Source organism: Sus scrofa, chromosome 9, assembly GCF_000003025.6.
Source record: "Sus scrofa isolate TJ Tabasco breed Duroc chromosome 9, Sscrofa11.1, whole genome shotgun sequence".
NCBI lineage: Eukaryota > Metazoa > Chordata > Mammalia > Artiodactyla > Suidae > Sus > Sus scrofa.
The window spans coordinates 45,122,750-45,146,299 of NC_010451.4; the positions used below are offsets into that span (position 1 = coordinate 45,122,750).

The 23,550-nt window shown below is 53.7% G+C and overlaps 1 protein-coding gene across 1 annotated transcript in view; it reads right to left on the reverse strand.

Annotated features, from left to right (window-relative positions):
* Nucleotides 1–23,550, reverse strand: part of DSCAML1 (DS cell adhesion molecule like 1) — a 368,115-nt gene that overhangs the window by 337,608 nt on the left and 6,957 nt on the right. Inside the window, 2 exon segments of the mRNA XM_021062901.1 lie at nt 3,526–3,672; nt 7,336–7,653. Of these exon segments, the coding sequence (XP_020918560.1) occupies nt 3,526–3,672; nt 7,336–7,653 (465 nt within the window).

Genomic DNA, 23,550 nt, shown 5'->3' on the forward strand with positions numbered 1-23,550 from the left:
TCATTCACAGGGGCCTGCACCCACCCCGCCTGGCCCGTCCTCCCAGGGGACCCACTCTCCCGGAGGAACTGTCTCCTGGGCCTGGACTGGCCCTCATCAGCCTCCTGTGCCTCCTCCTCCTGCTCTCTCACACCTGCTCTTGCTGGCTTGTGGTTGGTGGAGGGTCGGAACCCAGTCCTGCAGACCTAGAAGTCGAAGTCAACACCCTTCTCCCTGCTCCAGAAGCTGCCACTGAAGTGTCAGGGGGAAGTCACTCAGGCGCCTCGGTGCTTCTTTAAGCTCAAGGCAACCTCATCATTAAAGCTCTCCCCTCACCACGAGAAGCTGCTGTTCAATGTTCCAGCCAAAATACCTGCATGCCTGAGCACCTGTACACACACACACACGCACACACACAGAAGACAGTATGGTATGGATGGTAGAGAATCCTGTTTTCATGGGGAAAAAAATCAATGCACAGTTTATATTTTCCAAAATTAAAGCCCAAGTTCTCGCCCTTCATCTATGGAGCCCAAGGATGCAAATCTCCACTCCCTCTGGTTCTCATAAATTCCTCTGAGCGCCTGTCAGTTGGATTCATGTACTTTGGGAAATCCTTCGCTGGATCTACAACACAGCTGTAGAGGGATCTAGAATGATTTCGGATGGGGCTGGAGGGCTCGGCGTGGGAGGAAGATTCACCAAGGCTAAAGGAAAGGAAGGGGTTCTGCAGAACCCACCGTTAATGAAGCCCTGCAGATTAGCGTCCAGCCTGTTTCCCTGATAATTACGCCCTTTGGGGCCACCAGCCCACGCCTGACATCAAAGACAGCCCTGCAGCACCATCTACCAGCACCAACTACGGTGAGCCTGGGGGAGCTCGCTGCCTCCAGCTCCTCCACAAAGAAGCCAGCTTCACTTCATCGCTCCCGTCTGAGCTGCGCTTCTAACCCCGCCATGCCCACCACACTCATCCTTCACCCGGGGCCTCTGTACACACCACTCCCTAGTCTTTCAGACCCCTCCTGATCATCCATTCATGCGTCCAAAGAACACTGGGTGAGCATTTGCCCTGGGGGTACAAGGCAGTGCCTCAGGAGCCAGGGACGTGTGTGGGAAAACAACCCCGTTCCCACCCTCGGGAAGCTCAGTCTGGTGGAGGAGACATAGCCTGTTAGCCGAAATACACCGCGACAGGAAAGGGCGGAGCACAGAGGGGAGGCACTCTCCTCCTCCAATAATGGTCCGCACAGCACCAGCCCATCCTCAGTGTGTGGCCGCCAGTGTTTGAAACATTTGACGTATATGAATGCCTTTCACTTCTACTTGAACCTTCTGAAGTAGGTCAAGCATCTCCCCCATTTTATCATCACTGGGGAAACTGGGGCACCCAGGAAGCAAAAGACATGCCCAGAGGAGTGAGTTTCAAGTCCAGGCAGCCTGGTCCCAGATTCTGGGCTCTTACTCGCTACACGTGACTCAGTTCGACAAACTCTTCCCTCAACACTCACATTGAGCTTTTCCCCTTCCCGAGGCCAAAGCCCTCCTTCCCTCAGTGCTCAAGCCTCCGCTGGACTCGGGGTAACACTTTATTGGATACACTTGTACAAGTGCCACCAAGAGGCAGTTCTGCGTGGGGATCAGGACACAGGCTGAAAGAACCCACCGGGGTTCAACCCCGCCCTCAACTTGATCCGATGTGTCACCCACAGGTCTCTTTACTTCTTTGAGCCTGTTTCTGCTTTGGTAAAGTGGAAGGGAAAAAATACACTTACGGACTTTTTGTGAGGATAAAATGAGGTCATATATAAAAGTTTCTTAGCTTAGTGCCTGGCGTATAGTAAAAAAATTACTGTTTTAATGAGCATAAACTCAGGTGTATAAGAAAGACCACATTTCTTTGTTCTTTAAATCACCTTGCATCTGACTCTCCTAGAGAGATGGGACATTGCATCTCCATCGTCACTGGGGCTTCTCTCAGGGATGTGCCAAGGTCTGGGGTCTGTCTGGTCTGACCAAGCTGTTGTCCCTGCCTGCATGATCACTCTGGGTCTTGAGCCGGGCACTCAGGCCTCTTTGGACACAAGAACCTTGGCCTCAGACCCCATGGAGCAACACATGGTTACCCCTGCTTCCTCCATCTGTGCCCACTGAGTGGCCTCCAGCGCCACCCCATCTCTGGCATCACTGCCTTCAAAAGATCTCCCACCATCCACAACGCCCATCCTGCTGGCTTTCGGTTTTACAAAAGGCAGGGAGAGCAGCTGTCTTCAAGTACTTCTGATTTCCATCCAGCCACAAGCTCTGAGGCCAGGAGATATGCAGGCCTGGCCATCGGCTTGGGACTGAGAGAAGGAAAAAGTTCCAAGAGCAAAACACAAACTAACGTCTCAAGAAAAGAATTGTGCCATGTTCACTGTCAAGGTGCCGAAGCATTGGTTTGTCTGCCAGCTCTGCCTTGGAACCACCCCAGGGGACTTAAAACCACTGATGCCTAGGTTCTCCTTCTAGAGATTCAGATGCGGAATCAGGCCGGACATTGGTGTTTTTCAACAAGTTCCCCAAGGGTTCAAATGCAGAATTAAGGACGCCAGCTTTACAGGCTTCATGCAGAGAAGGCTGCCTTCTCCAATGAACCTGAAGATCTTGAGTCACTAGAACCATTTCATAGGCCCAGTGATGAGCCATCCACGCTGGAGGGGCATCTGGTCAAGTTCCCCCGTTTTACGGAAAGGAAACCAAGGGGTGTGGCAGAGAAGGAAGGAAAAGCAGCAGAGCCTCTGCCACGGGCAGGAACGAAGGGAGACCGGCTGGAGTGGTAGGAAATACCCACAATTTTGTAACTGGAAGCCTGGAGGTATTTGGAGGATCTGAGGTCCCCTCTTGGGGTTTCCAGACTGGTTTTCCTGTTGAACAACAACCCGGCAGAGGGGAAAGGAACCAGTAATGAAGGGCCCGCAAGCACAGCGGCTCTAGCAAGGCGCCCCTTCCACATGGTATTAAGCATTCTCCTAACACCAGGCCCGGCGTGAGGCCAGCTAGAATTCCGATGGGGTCTTCAGGCAGCTTGTAACATCAATGTCCCACGTGCTCACTCACTCACGTCTGGTCCTCCGAGACTCCCAGGAGCATGGACCACCTCCCAGCCTCTCAGCCCTCCTTTCCCCCGAGTCTTTCATGGCGGGGGCGGGGGGGGGATCCTTCCAGCCTTGCCTCCCCTCCCTAAGGCCAAGGGCAGGCCAAGAACCGGCAGTCAGGAAAGAGGGCCACTCCACTCCTTTGAGGGAGCAGGAGCACCCCGGGTCTGATGGGACCTTCACACACACAGCAGAGGCCACTGGCACACAGGTTGGCATCACCCCACCGAGAGACACACCAAGCTGAGACCCAAGATGCCTTCTGGCCGACACATCACCAGAACCATGAACACTGCTCACCAGAACCAACCTCCAGAGCTGGGTGTGGTCGACCACCAACTCGGCACCTCTGCTTTTCTGCCCCCGCCCCCAGCAGCCCTGCCCGCAGGGCCCCACGGTCCTCTCTTACCTGGGATGATGGCGACTGTGTCTTTCTCCCAGGACACAACGCTAACATATTCCTGCACTGAAGAGGGGATGAGGCACTTGAAGACGGCCACGCTTCCACGCATCGACCTTTGATCCTCCACCCGGACGGTGTAGGGTTCCCTGAAAACTGCAGAGAGATCGCAGGGCAGAAAGAAGAGGGTGTCACAGGCTCAGCTGGGACACAGATGGGGGGCCCAAGAAAGCCACCCCCCATCACCTCTTCTCCCCACCTCTCGCTCACCCTGCCCAGACGTTCCTGCCAGAGTCTTACCCCTGCCTCCTGCAACAACCTCCTTCTCCTCCACTGGGCACCCCTCTCCCTCAGAAATTCCCAGCCTCCCTCTGCAAGACCGGAAAGCCAACATCTCGCCTTTCTGCTTTTGATGAGCTTTCACAAACTGCTTTAACTGTAAGGGCCCGGAGGGCAGGACTGACGCCCTGCAACGGGATTGCATTCCACAAGCCCATGTGTGGGTAATAAGGAAAAGTGCCAGAATTCCTCCAAGGAAACCACACTTGATTCCCTACATTATTCCTGGGTCCAGGGTGGTCAGACACTGGAGCCTGGTGACCATCATTTGCCAAAATAACGACTGTGACACAGGATCTAACGGCAGATTTTTATGCCACTTCAAAGGGCAAGGCACCCTGGGAAAAGGTACTGATATACCCAACTTTCTGCAGGGCTCATGGATTTATAGGGACAATGCAAGAGAATAGGTGACACTGGGATTATCTCTGAAAATACAGAATCCCAGAGTCATGGGCCATCTCCAGGATTCTCCAAAACGAGGCATCCTTGTTACTTTCTCCCACCTCCTGTCACTGCCTATAACCTGACTCCCAGTTTTGCCCCCGCCTTCAGATGATCGGCAGTGTGCAGTGGAGGCCTCCAGTCCCAGGGCTGGTTTCTGGGATGCTGTCACCTGCAAGCACTCTGCAAGTCAGGTCCCATGGGTGGGCTGGACCAAGCTTAGGGGTGGGGCCCAGGAGCCTGCCTCTAGCTCTCTGGTCCTCCTCTGCTTGGCCTCTGCCAGGGGCCCACTCCGCCTTTCCACCTCTTCTCTGCCAAGCAGAGCTGGTGCAGCCAGAACCCCACTGCCTGCTGACCTTGTTCCTCAGCAGGCACCTGGGCAGCGTGCCCTCCTGCTCTCCCTGCCACGGTTGCCAGGGTGATGCTCAGGGCCCTGCAGTCCCGCCGGCCATGCACCTGCAGCCCCTCTGGCTTCATCAAGAGCCTCTAATTGGCTGTGTTTACCATCAGGCCAGCCCTGCCCTGGTCTTTATTCTTTCCCTCCTCGGGTTGTGGCTGTGACAGGAAGAGACGCAGCTGAGGTGGAAGAGAGGGGCATGGAGAGAGACCCTGCGGGCTCTGTGGGGCTACAGTCCACTCTTGTGTGGGTTGGGCGTGGCACGACCTGTGGATACAGGGAGAGTGCAAGGAGGCTGAGGGGAGCCAGCACTGGAGGGGAGCCAATTGCAGAGCAGAAGGGGCTGGGTCTTGGGTGCATACCACGGGGACCGTCCCCAAGAGCCAGCAGAGGCCTATAGTTGAGAGCATCAAACAAGCAGACCTCCTCATCTGAGCCATGGGGTAACCCTGGACTAGAGCTAGTCAACCCTTCAGAGCTTCCCTGTTTCTTCATTTGTAAAAGGAATCATAACAGCAGCATGCAGAAGGCCCGGCACATGGAAAGCCCTGCAGCGAGTCTGCTTGTCATTAGGGCCACACCTCTGTGATTAATGGCTAGGTGCCCCTGGGCAAGTGATTTGACTTTTCTTTGTCTTGGTCCCCTGGCTTGTAAGAAACAGGAGACAGGATTACTGTGAAAACTGCATCCTAACCCAACAACAGGCAGGTGATAGGAAATAGCTGTGGAAGCCAGAACGGGGCTCCAAATCCTGGCCTCAGGGCTCCTGGCCCAGCACCTGGTGTCCTGTTAGGGGAACAGCACTGCTCCTGGAAAGAGGTTTCATGGGGGGCCCAGGGGAGATACCTAAGCATGGCCCCGGGTTCTCAGAGCTCACATTCCCCCCCACCACCACCCCCGACAAAGCAATGGGATGAAGACCAGCTCTTTAATTAAGAACTCTCACCTCCCTCATCCCTACACACACCCATTCCCAGCTTCTTGGGACGGTGTATGTGTGAGAGGCTCTCCCAAGGCAGAAGGACCTTAATTTAGCTTAGCGTTATTTCATTTAACCATCACACGAGTGATGAATGAGGCAGGTGCTAGCCTCAATTTTGCAGATGAGGAAACCGAGGCGCAGAAAAAAGGTGTTCTCTGCCTAAGGTAAGTGGCAGAGCTAAGATTACAAACCCAACTTTCCCTGAGGGGATGACTCCTTGCAAGACCGAGGGGTCAGAGATCTTGCAGGATCTGTTACTAAGCATGAGGGTCGGTGAGACTTCTTTGGAACGCACTCTCCACTGCCCAACACAGGCAGGAAAGAAGGCGCACCCGAGGCCTGGTGCCATCCCCAGTGGGCTGGCTAGAACAGTACCAGTTCTCTCCCACCCAAAAAGTTCTTCTGAGAAAATCATTCCCCAAACATCTGTGCTCTATGACTATGTGAGGCACACTTTACAATGGATTAGATCACACTGGCGTATCATGATATCCTAAGACAAGAGTAGTGGATCCAGCCAGTCCCTTGCCTCCAGAACTAACCCAGAGCAATGAGACTGTCTAATTCTTCAACGAGACCAACTGAGGGAGCTCCCACCTTGGCTCAGCAGTAACAACCCTGAGTAGGATCCACGAGGATGGGGGTTTGATTCCTGGCCTCGCTCCATGCATTAAGGATCCAGTGTTGCCATGAGCTGTGGTGTGGGTTGCAGATGCGGCTCAGATCTTGTGTCGCTGTGGCTGTGGTGTAGGCCAGTAGCTACAGCTCCAATGTGACCCCTAGCCTGAGAACCATACGCAAGGGTGCGGCCCTAAAAAGCAAAGAAAGAGGGAGAGAGAGAGAGAACAGCTGAGAAGCCCTCACTTCCTTACCTCCATCCACTCTCCCCAAGAACCAAATCCTTAGCTGCTAAGAGTTTTCCATCATGGGCGTTACCTAAATGTCTGCTCTCATGACACTCAAATGCCCATCCCCAGCAGAATGGATGAATAAGGTGTAGTACCGTCAGACGAGACTACACAGCGATGAGAATGAGTGACCTATAACCTCACACAGCAGCAGGGTCAAACCCCACAAACAATGTTGAGCCAAAGCTTCAAGAGCAGATGTCCTCAAGACTCCATTTAGATCAAGTACCAGAACAGGCAAACATCCATATTGATAGAAGTCAGGACTGTGGTTTCCACTGAGGAAGGACTGACTGAAAAAAGCATGAAGGGGCTTCTGAGAGGCTGACATCTTCCTTCGGACATTAAACTTTGTAAAAATTCATATGCATGTTTCTTTTCATATATTCTATTTTAATGAGAGGGTTAAAAAAAAAAAAAAACCTCACTGAATGTTCCCCATGCATGAATCAAGTACTAAAATGAGCACATTACTTAATTTCAATGGGCACTATCTCATGTAACCATCACACAAGTGATGCAGAAGGTTAAGTGCTGGCATCGGCTTTGCAGATGAAGAAACGGAGACTCAGAAAGGTGTGTTCTCCGCCCAAGGACACACAGCAAGGGGCAGAGCTTCCACATTCCAAAGAACAGCACAACGTTCCTTAACGGGCCCGCTTCTTTCAGGTTACACACACCCTCGGAAGGCCAGGCACTGCCTGCTCCCCATTCCCGCCCTGGAGGGGAGCCGGCATCTGGTCCTTTACCTGCTTTGACGCGGATGTTGGGGCTCCGGATCTTGCCGGCAGCATTCTCCGCGGTGCAGAAGTAGTCATTGTCGTGGATAAAGCTATTGAAGGCGGAGGGGGAGAAGGGGTAGAGCTGCAGCGTCCCGTTGGCGTGGACGTGCCGGATGTGCGGCACGTCGTAGATGTCGTCCCCCGTGGCCAGGTACCATCGAAGGGCCGCGCTGGGGGAGCCTGCGGCCGGGCAGGGCACCACCACCCCCACGGAGCTGGAAAAGGTCACCTGCTGCAAGGAGTCATTTACAAAGTAGAGGCTGGTGCCAACATCTTCAGGGCGGGCTGCAGGGAAAGAGAGGGGGTGGGGAGGAGGGGCTGGTTAGCGCCAGCTCATGATACCCTCATCGGCCACGGAGGCTGCAACACCCACGCTCATTCATAATATTCAAGCACCAGCCATTCAGGCAGCACTATGGAGCACTGACTATACACCAGGCACTGGCCACGGTGAATAATAGGCAGTTCCCACCCTGCAGAAGTTTCCAGCCTAGCACAGGAATGCACAAGTTAAAACGTCTCATCCTCCTTGCCAAGCCAAGTTCGAGGACAGAGGCAGCTGCCACTCTGCTACACTGAGGGGTCCCAAACCATAACCATGAACCATTCCCAGCATCCACACTTTAGGAGAGACACTGAAATTGCTTAGATCACATTTTGTTGCTTTTGAGGGCTGCACCTGCAGCATATGGAAGTTCCCAGGCTAGGGGCTGAATCAGAACTACAGCTTCCGGCCTACACCATGGCCACAGCAACACAGGATCCAAGCCATGTCTGTGACCTATACCACAGCTCATGACAACGCCAGATCCTTAACCCACTGAGCAAGGCCAGGGATCGACCCTTGTCCTCATGGATACCAGCCAGGTTCGTTACCGCTGAGCCATGATGGGAACTCCTGATAATATTTACTGAGTGAGGAGTTCCCGTTGTGGCTCAGAGGGCTAATGACCAGATGTTGTTTCTGTGAGGATGTGGGTTCGATCCCTGGCCTCGCTCAGTGGGTTAAGGATCCGGCATTACCGCAAGCTGTGGTGTAAGTCTCAGAAGCTTCAATCTGGCATTGCTGTGGCTGTAATGTAGGCTTGCAGCTACAGCTCCAATTTGACCCCTAGCCTGGGAACTTCCGCATGCTGCAGTTACAGCCATAAAAAGAAAAAGAATATTTATTGAGTGAATAAATGGATATTTATTGAGCACCTACTATACACACCTGTACAAACTGAGAAAAGACGGCATTGCCTTTTTTATCATTCCCTTTTGGAGGCCGGGTGTAGTTCTGTGATTTGCCTGAGCAACACAGCTAATAAGCCAGAGGATTGAAACCTGAACCCATGGCTCTAAAGCAGATCTTAGCACACTTTCTCTCATGCCACAGCCAGAAGGTAAGATGTCTGGGACAGTGTTTGAAGAGGAAGGGCTGCAGGAAGCGAGGCCCCCTTGGGAGGTCAACATGGCAAATGTGTTGCCCCAGAGGGTGGGGTGCTGACTGGCGGCTCCCAGGGATAGATCAGTCCAAGCTGGGCCACAAGAGATGCCCCCTCCACAGGTTCTAAACCCAGCTGTGACACTGACCGCCTGCGGAATTCCCTTCCCCTCTGGGACCATCTGCTCCTTCACTCATAAAATGGATGGAGGGGAGTTCCCGTCGTGGGGCAGTGGTTAACGAATCCGACTAGGAACCATGAGGTTGCGGGTTTGGTCCCTGCCCTTGCTCAGTGGGTTAACGATCCGGCGTTGCCGTGAGCTGTGGTGTAGGTTGCAGATGCGGCTCGGATCCCTCGTTGCTGTGGCTCTGGCGTAGGCCAGTGGCTACAGCTCCGATTCGACCCCTAGCCTGGGAACCTCCATATGCTGCGGGAGCAGCCCAAAGAAATAGCAAAACGACAAGAAAAAAAAAAAAAATGGACAGAGGACACACGAGGCTGCAAAGACCCCAAGCGTCTCTGACGTGTCGCCACTGCAACACTCAGTCGCACGGGAGGACCTGCTCACGACTGCAGCTACCTGACAACGTCTAGGCCACCTGGCAGGGAGGACAGCTGTCTGCAACTATCACCCCAGCAGAGCCTCGGTCTTTCCTGCTCTTGTGGGGAGCAGCTCTGAAAGGTGGGATGGGGGCCCCCTCCCTTCCAGCAGCTGCCCCCTTAAGGAGGGCCACCTCCCAGCAAGTGGAGGCAAACCCTGGTCCTGGGGCTCCAGCTGGAAGCCACTCCCTCGCCACTAGGAGGATCAAGGAGCAAACAAACTACTCTGCTGCTTGTTTAAAGAACGTTGCGGGGGACCCAACTTGACCTCAATTTCCACAACTTTATGGGGAGGGGGAGGGTTTGCATCCTGACCATATTAATATTCTCAGCTTAACTCTGAGCCGAGCCTCCAGGGGGAATGTACCGGGCAGCTGGATGAGGAAGGCCATTAAGCCTCATTGGTCAGAGCAATTCACATCATCTCATAAAAAGCCATGATGAAGCCATTATCGGCAGTGCTGGAAAACACATCCATGGGCTCCTCGCCGCGGTGTCAGGGGCACCCTCTTAGCAGCAAATGCATTTGCTGTCCCCACCCCGCACTGTGCCCTTAGCGGTGGCAGGTGGGGGTAGGGGGCAGCACAGCTTTCCCATCCACCTGCTCACTCTGCCTCCCTGTGACAATCCCGGTGGTGGTGATGGTGGCGGAACAAGGCTGCTCTGCGGAAGAGCAATGTGGGGCCCCTCAGAAGCTTGCCCAACACGCAGGGGCTAGAATCGTCTCCAAGGTCACAGAATCATACCACTTCACTAGGAAGCACACTAGGGCTCCAGAAGCTTCTCCTGGGATCCACACTCAGCAGGTTCCCCCGTCAGGAGCCGCTCCCCTTCCAAAGGACTTGTTTGAGATTCCATCAATAATTATTTGTTAAACATCTTCTACACGCCAGGCACTGTTGCCAGCACTTTACTGGCGTGACCTCTTTTAATCCTCCCAACGACCCTCAGAGGCGGGTACTATTATCAGCCCAGTTTACAGATGAGGAAACTAAGGCACTGAGTGATCAAGACAACGCTCCCAAGACCCCAAACCGGTAAGCGAGGGCTCTAGGATGCAGACGCAGGCAGTCTACACCTGGAGTCTGATTGCTTCACCCTTAGGTGATTGTAACCCCTGCAGTAATAACGAGGGGGCTTCTAGCCTCCTCATACGCCACCCGGCCACCAACTTTCATAGTCGGCTGGCCAAGAACAGGAGTAATATATCCTCATGCCTGTGTGCACTCACACACATGCACACACACACACACACACACTCATCCTGGGAGGGCCCCTGTTGGACTCAACATTTCAGATAACGCTTAGCCTGGGGGAGCAGGGACATCACTCTGGGGTTCTGGGGACTTCTGGAGACAACCTAGTTAATCAGACACCCTCCCCGTGGCAGCTTTATGGATTCTGGAAGCCAAAATCCATCAAGGAACAGAAAGACTCTACATTATGTCTGACGAATGGACTTAGGAAGCTGAGAAAGATCCTTGACGGAGAGGAAGTCTGGTATCGTCTGATTCAAAGGACGGGGTAAGAACATATTTAAGGATAAGTATGATGTAGCCCTTAGTGATGCTAAAACCAACAGCAAGAATAACAGGCACCATGGATTTCACCAGCTACAGGCCAGGGTGGGAGCCAGACCCCCAACAGGGATAATCTCACTTAATCGCATGACTTCCTAGGGGATGTTACTGTATTATTCCCATTGCACAGCTAAGAAAATCAAGGCTCTGAAAAGTTAACCAACCTTCCAAAGTCACCCAGCGTGTAAGTTACTGGAGCTGGACCAGAACCCAACTTTGCCTGACTCCTGAGCCCGGGGACGAAACTCTATTGTATGAACCATGCTGAAGATAAGAGGCAGCAACCACAAAATCCAGTTTTCCAGGCAGGGCACCCCTCCGCATCCCTGCTTACACCCCAAACCCACTTTAAAGTACACATTCTCTGTCTCCTTTCCTCCTGGCTGGAAATCCATCCCACCCTCCTTGCCCACAGAGACAACCCCTTCCCCAGGTTTCCCACAGCCCCAGGCTCCCGGTAGAACCTTCACCCACAATAGCAACAGCCTCCCTGCCCTCTGGGCCTGAGAGGCTGCCAGAGCCAAGGACATGGGGCTCTCAGCAACTACAAATGGCTAGATTTAATTGATGAATTGACTGGGATTGTCCAGCCACCTGTCAGGGCCAATGAAACCGCAGATTTATAGCCAAAGGTGAGTAGCCTCATATTTCTCCCACCCCGGGATGTGAGCTGCTGTCTTCTGAGTCTGGGGGACCTGGAGAGGATTAGACAAACCATTCATTTTTGCTTAAGGCTCTGACAGTGCATTGCCATTATGAAACATCACCCTCAGGTGTAAAACAATAGCATTTTGCACTTACGTTGGGCTCATATTTTACCATCACAAGGCATCTGTCAGCCAGGAATGCAGAAGCCTTTAAATAAACATTAATTCAGCCTCGCCCCACCTGCCAAGAGGAAGGAGTGAGCAGATGCATAAAGGGGAAACTGAGGCACTCATCCCCTCCAATCTCTGCCACGTGCCAAGATGAAGGCTGCCACAGGGCACCAGTGAATGGCTGCAGAGCGAAGGGGATGCCCAGTCTCCAGCCACAGAAAGGGGAGTAGCAAGGGCGGGGGGCCTCACCCTGACCTCAAGAGTCTGCAGAAGCTCTCCCTCCTTCTCTGGCTCCTAGAATCTTCGGAGCAGTGACAACACCTCAGCCACCTCTGAGGGGAGCACAGAAGCATGGGACGATAGACAGAGACGTGGGACAAGTCTGGCAGAGCTACCGTCCCTCCTGGAGCTCGCTCCTGACCTGATGTGTGACCTCAGGCAAGCCACGTAGCCTTTCTGAGCCTCCACGTCCACATTCACAAAAGGGAGAGGACTGCAGCCCCTTGGCGGAGCAGGTAGAAGGGAAGGTGAAAGTTCTTGGTTCCCCATAGCGAGGATGCAGGGCTATGTGGGATGCGGTTGTCTAGCGGTCTGATTGGAGCTGTAGCTGCCTGCTAACACCAGAGCCACAGCAACACTGGATCTGAATCAAGTCTACGACCTACACCACAGCTCATGGCAATGCCGGATCCTTGACCCGCTGAGCGAGGCCAGGGGATCGAACCCACAACATCATGGTTCCTAGTCGGACTCGTTAACTACTGAGCCATGAAGAGAACTCTGGGATGGGGTTGTTTGTTCATGTTCCAGTGATGCCTGGAGGGGACCAGGGAGGCTAAAGCGACTGCAGAGGGTGGCCAGGGCCCAGCTGCCCTCTGCAGCCCTGCACCTACCAGTGGCTCCTATGCCCTTCAACGGTCTCCTCTCCCAGCTTCTTCCTGACCTGGGGCCAAGAAGCACTAACTCCTTCAGGAGATGCTTACCCGGCCACAGGCACGTCCTCAACAGGAACCCAGAGGTGCTGGAAAACATCAAAGGCCAGGGAGCATCCCCTCCCCGCCCCAGCCAGGAGCTTGTGAAGTCAGTGCCATGAGGAAAGGGTTAACCCGCCACCCAGGGCAGAGTTCTCGGGGGCTTGCAGCATTTGGTCGGATTTCCTTTTGGCCTACACCTGTTCCCTGAAGGCTTCCTGGTCTGGCTGATGGTACAGAGTTTTCCAAAGGGGACTAACACTGATTGAGCACCTACTGTGTGCTCGCAGGGCATTTTCTCCTGTACTCTTCACACAGAGGGATGAGGTGGGTCCTGAGAGTCTTGGATCACAGGTGAGGAAAAAGAACCTCCTGGGAGGATGTCTCCACGATGGTACAGCCAGGAGGAGACCCAGCCAGCCTCTGGCAGGTCCAACTGGCTCCCAAGCCCAAGGGTTTTTCTGTCCCATCACTGGAGCGTTCAAAGTTTGGGTCCTTCGTCTCCGGAAGCAGGTCCCCATTCGGAAAGCAAATCCTTGGACAGGAAATGCTGACTTTCCCCTTAAATCGCAGCTTCCCCCCACCCCACTCTTTCTTCCGTCTGCAGACAGAACCAGGCATATTTACAGAGAGAACGAGAGGAGGGGGAAACACTTCATAAATAAAGAGGGAGCGAGCAGATCAACAGCAAAGCTTCTTCTGGTCAAAAGGGGAAATGGCTTTTTAATAGAAAATGGAAGTTATAGGCTTGGTTGTGATGTGACAGACGCCCAGACTTAAACCCATTTAATCTTCTCCGCCGGTTAACACTGAGCACCACCCCGAAGCCGCGTTTCATAAAACAGGCTCCAAATGGCTGGGAGATTAGAAGTGTAGAAATAGCACAGCAATATTTTTAAACCAGAAATCGCCCCCAGGCATTTGGGCTGCCCCAGGGTCACCCCTGAAACCTAAATATCCATCGCATCAACTCGGCTGCCCACCCTGCGCTGTCTGGTCATCGGAATTAGTTGGGCGAAAGAAACTCGACAGCCAGGCAGTTGACACCCAGGGGCCCCTACCCCACCTGCCTGGGTCGGGATGGAGGTGTCTGGCCAGCGGAGGCTGCCTCCCAGGTGTATGCTGAATTATCCCCATGTCATCATCTCCAGTCATCGTAAATGACAACCCAAGGGGACAGAAATATGAACACTTCACCACCTCCGCAGGGAGAAACGAGTCCTTTTTTCTCTTCCTTGACAATATTTACTCGCCTTGTTCACTGGACCTTTCATCCAGGAGCATCTGCCAAGGCTGGGGCCCCTGCCACCCTCACCCCACCCCTCAGAGATGGGCAAGAGCCTGCAAGGAGCATCCAGGCCTGGGCACAGTGAGCGTGGCTGGAGGGGAGCTGGGGGGGGGGTGCAAGTAGGAAAAATGGGCAGGGCTCCCCTTGCAGGCCTGCGGGCTCCCTTATTGGTCACCACTCTGTTCCCCCGAGCCTAGCACAGCGCTAGGCCCTTAGCACAGCAGTTAAATGCCCAGACTCTGGCACCAGGCTCCCCGGGCTTGAATCCTTGCTCTGCCTCTTTGAAGCAGTGCAACCTCCAGCACGCTGGCCTTGCCTCTCTGCGCCTTGGTTTCCCCATCCATAAAATGGGGATGACCTCTCTACTTCAAGGGTTGTCAGGTTGGATGCGTTAATATATAACAATTTCCAGTCTATGCATGCATAGGTGCTGTAGGGAACCACCTACGTATTCAGTGCTGTTGTTATAAGTATTATCATTATAGCAGGTGAGCAGGAAGTATTTGTGGAATAAATATCCCACAAGAAATTCTTTCCCTCTCACCAATGACGAAGGGGAACAACTTCAGACAGTGGTTCTCAAACCCTACTGTGTACAAGAACCACCCGGAGAGCTGGCTAAACATACACATCCTCAGACACCAGATTCACCGAGTCTGTCACAGAGCCAGGGAACCTGAATTCTGAGGCAGGTGGTCCTCCATCTACACCCAGAGGAATGCTTCGTAGAAAAAAGTCGATTTGCCAAACTGGCTTTCAATCCACCTCTCCCAACAATAGACTGTTTTCATGGGCTCGGCTGGCAGGACCTTAGCACCACATTAATTACCTTAATTTGGTGATCCAGTTAATAAAATAATAGTGGTGTGATCGATAAACAAAGCATCACCATAGCCTCAGGGCCACAGCTCTCAGGCCTCACACAGAGCTGTTGTCCTTTTAATGCAGATGTGGCTGGTGAGGTTTCTTAGATTAATTTGCAAGGTTGATTACTCTGCTGCATTTCCGCACAAAGGTTTGCATAAAAGAGATATATTATTCGTCTTCATTCTATTCTTATTCCACAGATGGAAAAAAAAAAAAGGGGGTCCAGGGAGAATCAACCAGCAGGGCCTTCACTCAGGCACCACATCCACCCAAAACTCAGGCAAGCACCAGGGAGACAGCGTCTGGCCCCTCCATCAGAAAACCCCCTTTACGGTGTGGGCACACCTTGGCGACAATCCGAGTCTAGATCCTGAGGAGGAGAAGGGCCCATCTCCCCAGACAGCATCGAAGCATTTGCAGGCCATCAGAATTGGTACTCCTCTGGGCCAGGGTGGTGCAGCCGGGACCAAATCCTAGACCTTCTGTCCCCAAACCGGGCACACAGGCTTCACCTCTAAGGACACCATCATCATGGCCACTGTTTCTTTTTAAAATTTATTTTGTGCCAGGCACTGGGAGAAGCGCTTTCTTTGCATTCTAGTGCATTTCATCCTCCCAGCTCCTCTAATGTAGCTACTGCACAAGACCCCATCTTACAGATAAGAAAACAGGATCTTTGAGAGATCAAGTAATTTCCTAGGTGGCAAAGTCAGGGCTGGCAGAGCAGCATTTTGAACCCAGGCCTCCCTTATTCCAGCTACATTTCTTTTTTTTCTTTTTCGGCCCACCACCATGGCATATGGAGGTTCCCAGGCTAGGGGTTGAAGCAGAGCTGACAGCCTACGCTGCAGCCACAGCAATGCCAGATCAGAACTACATCTGCCACCTACACCACAGCTCAGGGCAACCTTGGATTCTTAACCCACTAAGCAAGGCCAGGGATCGAACCTGCATCCTCATGGATACTAGTCAGGGTTCTTATCCAGCTGAGCCACAACGCTGGGAACTCCACCAGCTACATTTCTCAATGGGAGCTCTGCATTCTATTCTCAGAATGTCTCCAAGATGTGATCCTCCTATAAGGGGGGTTTCTGATAAAGGAGAGCAATTTGGGGGAAGGACAATTCTGATTTGGGATGGCCCGGGGCATCAGACATTTCATCCCTCCCTACCCTAGCCACTAAAATAACCAAAAAGCACTCCCCAACTTCCTAAAAGCCTCAAGGAAGCAGCATGACCTCAGTGAGAAGCAATGCTCCAGTGCCCAAGTGGCTACCTCTGTCCATGAGAAAAAATTTTTTTCTTAAGACTCTTAGAACAAACCTAATTCCTGTAACCAGCAACCAGAAAAACCTAGGAGATCCAGCAAAGATCAGTCATGCCTCAACCTACAAGGCCCCTCCATCAGGTCCAGGAGAAGTTATGAGCAACAGCTGACAGTCAAACAGACCCTTTAATCTTCCAGCCCCTTCTAGACAGGGGCTGTCAAAGGAAGGCCCCTTATGGCCAGAAAGGTCTTTCCTGGGAGGCGGCTCAGACAGCACAGTTGTCCCCAGAGATTCCTAGATTTAGAGTGTTCACGCTGGAGGGACTTAAGAGATTATTTTGTCCAATCCCCTCCATTTACAGATGGGGAGAGTAAGGCCTAGGGAGGTGGACTCATTTGCCCCAGGTACACAGCTGGCTGGTGTCCTGGCTGGGGCTAGGCCCCTGTCTCTGCCGCTCTTAAGGCTGGCGGCTCCACTTTCAGAACCAGGCACCCCAGGCGTGCAGAGGCATCATAGAGAAAGGAAATGATGTCACGGGAGGGGGCATTAGTGGAACCAGTGTGGCAGGCTGCCCGGAGGAGGGGGTGAGGGCTCAGATGGGCAGGACATGTCTATCAGGGGTCAAAGCGCTGTCAAGGAGAAGAGAGTTTCACCTGGATCCCTGTGGCCTAAAAGGTAGAAGCAGAATCAGTGGGTATAAGGTACAGGAACAAGACAGCACTGGCTGATTCCAAGGGTGAGCTCTGTCCTAATCAGAGCTGTCTGGCCGGGAATGGGCAGCCCTGAGAGGCAGGAGTGGAAGTTCTGAAGCAGAGGAAGGACAACAGAGGTGGAAAAACACAGACGGCATCAGGTGGCTGACTAGGGGATGGATTCCATGTCCTAGAAGGTGCCTTCCGACCTGGAAGACTTTTACCCATGGAAGCCACCTGACCTCCCACTTACACCCCCAAACCAGGCCCCCCCCCTTCCCCGATGGCTCCGGGAGACCAGCCCAGATACACGGTGTCCATGACCTTGACTCAGCTGGGTTCTCGGGGTCTAGATTCCAGTAATTGCCACGACCTCAAACAAGGTCATGCAAGGTGGGACTTCTGTTCTTCCTACAAAAGCCTGCAGGTTCCCAGCAAGGAAAACTCCCTCGGGGGACAGTGTCCAGAGGACAATGGAATAAACTTGCATCTAAGGACCTGGGAGGAGGGAGCAGAGGAAAACTCTTCCCACGTCTCTGGGGCACTGGGGCCACAGGGCATCTGCCAAGTCTGCGCCAAGAAAACTGCTGCCAGCCTGGCTGTGCCTCATCAGCTGTTCCCCACGTTGATGAAAAGCAAAGGCTAGGAAAATTCTCCATATGTGGGGGGCCCTGGAGGGGGAGACAGCCACACACAGCTGTGAGACCTTCGTTGTTCTGTATGATGAGATGACAGTAATTATACCTCACATTTCAGCAAAGCATTTATAAGGCTAAAACTGGTTTGCCGTGGTTTTCACATGTGTGTGTTTATATGTTGCCCTCTTCAGTTTACAAAGCGTTGTCACACGCGATGCAATTGTCTGGCCTTCATCTTCCTAGTGCACATGCAAGAACAATCGCCCCAAGAGACAGTCAGGACAGGGGTTGTCCTGACCCATTTTACAGATTAGGAAATAGAGGCACATGAACGGTTAGGTAACTTGCCTAAATGAGACAGGCTGAGCTTTGTTTTCTAGGTCCATGGACAATGCTTCTTCCAATACACACACACACAGCTTCATGGATATGCAGCCTCTGAAAAACTGTTCTAGCTTTTGAATAACTTTTCTTAATGAAGGTGTATACCTTGGAAACTGACAATGCAAGCATCACACAGACCAACGGCATGGGGAGGTGGGACAGGGGGTGGCTGAATGGATGAGGGAATAGCAGCTGGATGGCAGGGGTGCTGCCTAAGGCTAATGCTAGTCACGTCAAAGCAGCGTGGGACAAATATCTGTTGAAACAGGGCACACCCAGCCCTTGTGCCACAGCCCCCACCTCCCACATCCGTGGACCCCACAAGCCACAACCTACCATGAGCGGCATTTGACCTCTGGGTCATATGCTGCTTCCCTGTGGCTGACTGGTTATGGAGGAAGGAGTGGTCCAGGGACCCCCAAGGTCATGGGCTGTCAAGGGTATTCTCTATCCATTAAATGACCTGAAAAACACTTAAGTTCATTCTAGCAGGGAAAGACACAGAAACCCATCCAGCTACAAGATATGGGGGCTCACCCCATGGAGCCCACCTATATAGGTTTATGGTATTAAATCCAGGATAGCTCTTACTCTGTCCAATCACAGTAGAGATTTACCAAACAACCCCAGCCCTCCTTTGGTCAGTATGAGATTGGCCTTTGCCTTACCCTCATATCCAAGACTGGATCCAACCTGGCTCTCACCTTTTCCATGGCTGCCACCAGCTGTGGCTGGAGAAAGGGAGTGTGCTGGGCCCCAGGTGCCTGCATGGCCCCAGCTATCTGCAGATGGGTCTTACAGACCACCCAGCTAGGTGACAGAAGGAAACAGTGATGTCCCCTGCCCTGGCCTCCATTCAGTCTTTCTTATTGCTACAAAGTCTCAGTCAGTTGGCTTGGCCAAACTGCAGCTCATTAAGACAACTGCTTGGGACAGAACCTGATGACCTTTTTCTGGGGTTGGGCATGGGAGGGGGAAGGTGGGAGTAGAGAAAAAAAAAAGATGTCTAATGTTCATTGAGAGCAGTTACATTCTAGTCACTTCCTATGCATCATCTCCTTTGATCCCAATTCACGGCTGGAGAAAGGGAGGCTCAGATAGGCCCAAGGTCACCTATCGAGTAGGTACAGAGATAAAATGTGCATCAAGTTTGCCTTGACTCAAAACGTCCACTACACCAGCAAGTTGCAATCTCTTTTCTCTTTCTTCACCATTCTAATAGGTTAAAGGCTCTGATTGGAAGAATTAGGGGGAGGGGAGAGCCTTGAAGCTGTGCCCACCTGCCCTCTTCCTCTCCCCGTCCAGCCAACCCCCTGAAGCTCCTCCCAACACCCTAGGGCTCTACTCCACATCCTCCAGAAACCTCCACTGGCTCCAGCGGACTGACGCCCCCAACCCCCAGATCATTCGAAATGCAGAAAAACTCCCTGGGAGCCCTTGGAGCCACAACTGCTGGGGTGGGATTTGCCCAGGGCCCCAGAAACGCAGACAGAATCATTCACGAAGCCACCTCCCCACTGCGGGCATCCCAGCTGGCTCCCTGGGAAAGAGCAATCCAGCTGCCCTGAATTGTTTGCTCTCCAAGCATTACTCCCAATGCTTTATACACCACCCTTCTGACCACAGTGCCTGCCTGCCTGCCCACTGCCCACCCCAATCACTGCCCCAGAGAGAAGCCACCTAAACAATGGGAGAAGAGGAAGCCAGGGGCTCTTCCCCTAATCCCTCAGAGGCCACAAGCCCCTCGCAGGCTGGATACTGACAAACAAGAAGGGCAAGAAGGCATCTTGTCTCACTCGATGATCCTCGCTTCCCATCAGATGCTGCTTCTCTACCTACTGACTGCAGTCCTCAGCTTCCTCCATTCTGGGGGTGTGCTCACCCCTGGAAGGCTAACGTTGGCCTCGAATTCCTGAGCTGGTGTCCCCTCTCTTCTTCCCTCAGCCCCAAGGGGGACAACCCACACCCCAGGTTTGGTCCGCCTTCAGGTGTCTCTGCCACTGTCACCCATTCGTCCCCAAGTGCAAGTTCAGGGGCTGCCTTGCCAGAAGAATTCAGTGCTGAGCCCCTGTTGGCCTGAAACTCAGAGGCAAGAGAGACGGACTACCCAAAACACCATCCTTCCCCCCACTCTCGCCCCACCCCCACTTCACGCAAAGAAAAAGCTACTGCCTGGGGGCTACTCGCAGAGGGCTAGGCTCCTGGCCTGGCTAGGTGAGCATGCAAATCTGTATGCAAATGATATGCAAATCCAGGGCCTGCCCTTGGGTTCCTGGCACCCTGCCATCTTTGCTGCCTGTGGCTCACCCCGTTCAGGCACCTGGGCGCTGGTTAGAAGCTACTGAGCTGGGGGCTCTTCCTCAACTGCTTCCAATGTCCCCAAGAAACACCCCCTCCAAGATCATGTGGGAGGGAAGACTCTTCCACCACGGTATTCGTGGCCCTGCAAAAAGCTCCTGTGAACATCCACTCTCCATTCCACTCATCCACAAATAAAACCATCCTTCACCAAGCTTAACGGGACCAAGCAAGTCACAGGGATGGACTTTCTGAAGACTGGGAGGAGGTAAGGGGGGACCTGAGGTCAGCACCCCTCTGTGAAAAGCCAACAGCCCACGAGGTGCCCTGCACAGACAACCACCCTGTGTCTGGGCCCCCACCCCGGCCTACCCTTTGGGGGGCTTGCTTCTTTAACAAAGCATCACTGGGCCAATCTTCCCCCACTCCCCAACCATTTGCTTGCCCACCTCCTCTCCATTCCTCAATCTGAGAAAAATAAGCCTCTTCAGCCAGTCTCCTGGGATCTGCTCAACTTAAGCACTGCCTTTGGGTCAACTGCTTACTTGCTTTTTGTTTCTAATTGAGCTCCCCAGTCTGCTGCAGAAATATATTCAAGGCAGCTGACTTTGATGCCCAGAAATACGAAGCATCTGAAAGGTTTGTCAGGCATCATGGCAACCCCATTCTCCCCCATGTTATTCGAGCACCTGGGGCCTCTCTGCCCATCTCCCCTCTCCCAACACTCACTGGCCCTTCACCTGCTCCCCCTAAGTTGTGTTTGCCATTTCAAGATTTTAAAAACACGTTCCCTGAGCACCCGCCCCCCTCTTAATTAGACACTGAACAGAGTGTTAGAGATTCTCTTAATGGCTCGACGAGGGCTTTTAATTTGGTCTTCTCGAGAGAGAAGAACCCTGAGTCCCCATCCGAGAGGTTGGGGTGGGAAATGAAAAAAAATCAATGCAACCCATTATTTTGGCTTTTAGAAAACAGGAATTTTAGTGCCGGGGAAGCTTGTTCTTTTACACAGTAAAAATGCAAATGCAGGCAACACAGATGCTGGCACGCTGGATGTAACAACGGAGAGAGCCTCGCTGGGGTTCATCTGGCTGCCCAAACCTGGATTTGTTTTGGCAATAATAAGGCAGTTATTGGAGACTCGATAACCGATTATTAAAACACCTTCCCCGTTTAGTTCTGGGGAATCGGTCTGAGCTCAGGCTTCATCAAAAAAAGATATTTCGAGAGGGATGGAAATAACAGAAGCTTAAAACACATTCAATAACTGCTTAATTCCATCCAGAGGACGCTCCATCTCATCTTGTTTTCTTCTCCTCTCTCTCTGCCTCCTCCCGCTCCTCACAGATGGACGTACAAATTATTGCAAGAGGATATTGTTTTCTGTAACAGGCTCCAACATTCACATTTACATTTTCCTTGGTGCCGCGGGGGTGACTGGCAACGGGAGAGAAAAATACACCAAACCCCATCTTCGCTGCTCTCACCACATCAACAGCTTCCCCCAGCCGTTCCGCCACCCCCACCCCCACGCCACCCCCAGCCGAACAGTCCCGGAGACCAGCCTGGCACCTAAGACCCAATTAAGGCACGAAGGAAAAGAAAGGCCTGTCTGGCAAGTCGCCCTGGCGCCCAACGCAGACGCTGGAGCCTCTGAATGGAACGGGCACCGGGGCTCTGCGGACCAAAAAGCCACTTAGGTGCTGGCCGCCTCACCTGGCACCTCGAGCCTCCCAGAGGCCCAAGGCCAGAGCGACTTCCTTCTCCCCTTGGAAAGGATTTTGCCTCTCAGGCAGTCCTGCTGCCTTCTGGGCCTTTCTCCACCCCCACCCCCATCTGCCCCTTCCCTATCAAATAGCTAGGGCTTCATTTATTAATGCTTGGCTTCTGGAAGGGGGAGGGGCGAGGCGGCAGGTATTCGAGAAGGGGCACGGGGCCTCCACTCGCGGGGGTGGGCTGCTCTGGAAGAGGCGAGGCGGGGTGGGGTGGACAGAGCCGGGCAAGAGTGTGGCAACAGCCTCGGTCTGTGCTTCCTCGCCTGACAAAATGGAAAGGGGTGGCGGGTGGAGAGAGAACTAGCAGGGAGAAAGCTGCCGCTCCTCACCTTATGTATTTTTAATATTAATGTAATTAAAGCTGCGAGCCGAGCCAGCCTGCGGGGGCGGAGGGAGGCAGGAAGAGCCTGGGGAGAGGGAGACTTGGGGTGGGGGGCGAGGTTGAAGGGAGGCAGGCTTCTTGCTCCGCTGAGGTGGGAGGAAAGGGTGCTGTGCGAGGGGGGGCAAGGGTTAATCAACCTAGACCAGCCTTGGTGGGGTCACCCCATGGACCCCATTGGGTCTGAGAAAGTCAACTACTTTGCCCAGGATTCAGAGGTCAGCCCTCCCCGCGCAGCGCATCCCGGTCTCTAGGCAAACCCCCGCAGTATCTCGGCCTTCAGTCCGGCTTTGACCCGGCGGTATTTACAAACAAAATAAGAGTCACCCTCCCCCCGCCCCCCTCCCCGAAGCCTCGAGACACTGCAGTCAGCTCCGGCAGGTTGCAAACTCCAGAGCCCTGGGACTTCGGCAAGGGAGGACTGGACCCCTCCGGGAGCGCCAACCCGCTGCTGGATTGCCCCTCCCCCATCGCCTAAGGGTCAAGAGTTGCAGCTGGGCCAGGACAGGCGCCTGGGCAAGGGCTGCAGAGGCCATCCCCCAGGGCGCGAAGGAGAAAAGTTAGAGGGCTGAACAGGTAAAGCTGAGCTCCTAGAGCTGGTGTGCTCCGCCGCGCAAGGGCGCAGAGTTTGGCCGCCTCATCTCCCGCCATCTGCGCGCCCAGGGGCACGTCCTCTGCCATAGCCTGGAAGCCCGACGCCTGGGACGGCCAGATCCCAATTCCGCGCCCAGGTGACTCTGGTCGGAAATGCCTGACCGCCTCCAACCTCCAGTCCCGACTGCCTCGAGAATCAGGTGCGCAGCGCCCCAGCAGCAAGTCTGGACCTGCCGGACACCTGGACCCACCCCTAGCAACGCCTTCTCTCCCAGGAGAGCGACACCCCCCCCCAACCCCAGGCTTGTCCCCACATCCGCTGACCAGGTGCCTAAGGAAGAATCTCACACCTCGGTGCGCGCTGCCGGAGGTGGCCAGGCGGCGCAGCGAAGCCGTAGCTAGTGCCCCGGGCAGGGGTTGAAATGGGGCTGGACGAAGACCACCTTTAGGTTTGGAGAACAAACTTGCTCTCTGAGGGACCCCAGGGTCTCGGGACCCCCTGTTCTCCCCGCCCTGCATGCAGCCAAGGCGGGGATGAGCGCCACGCGGTGTGGTGCAGGGGGTCCTGGGTGGCGAAGGGGTGCGCGGTGGCAGAGGGGCAAT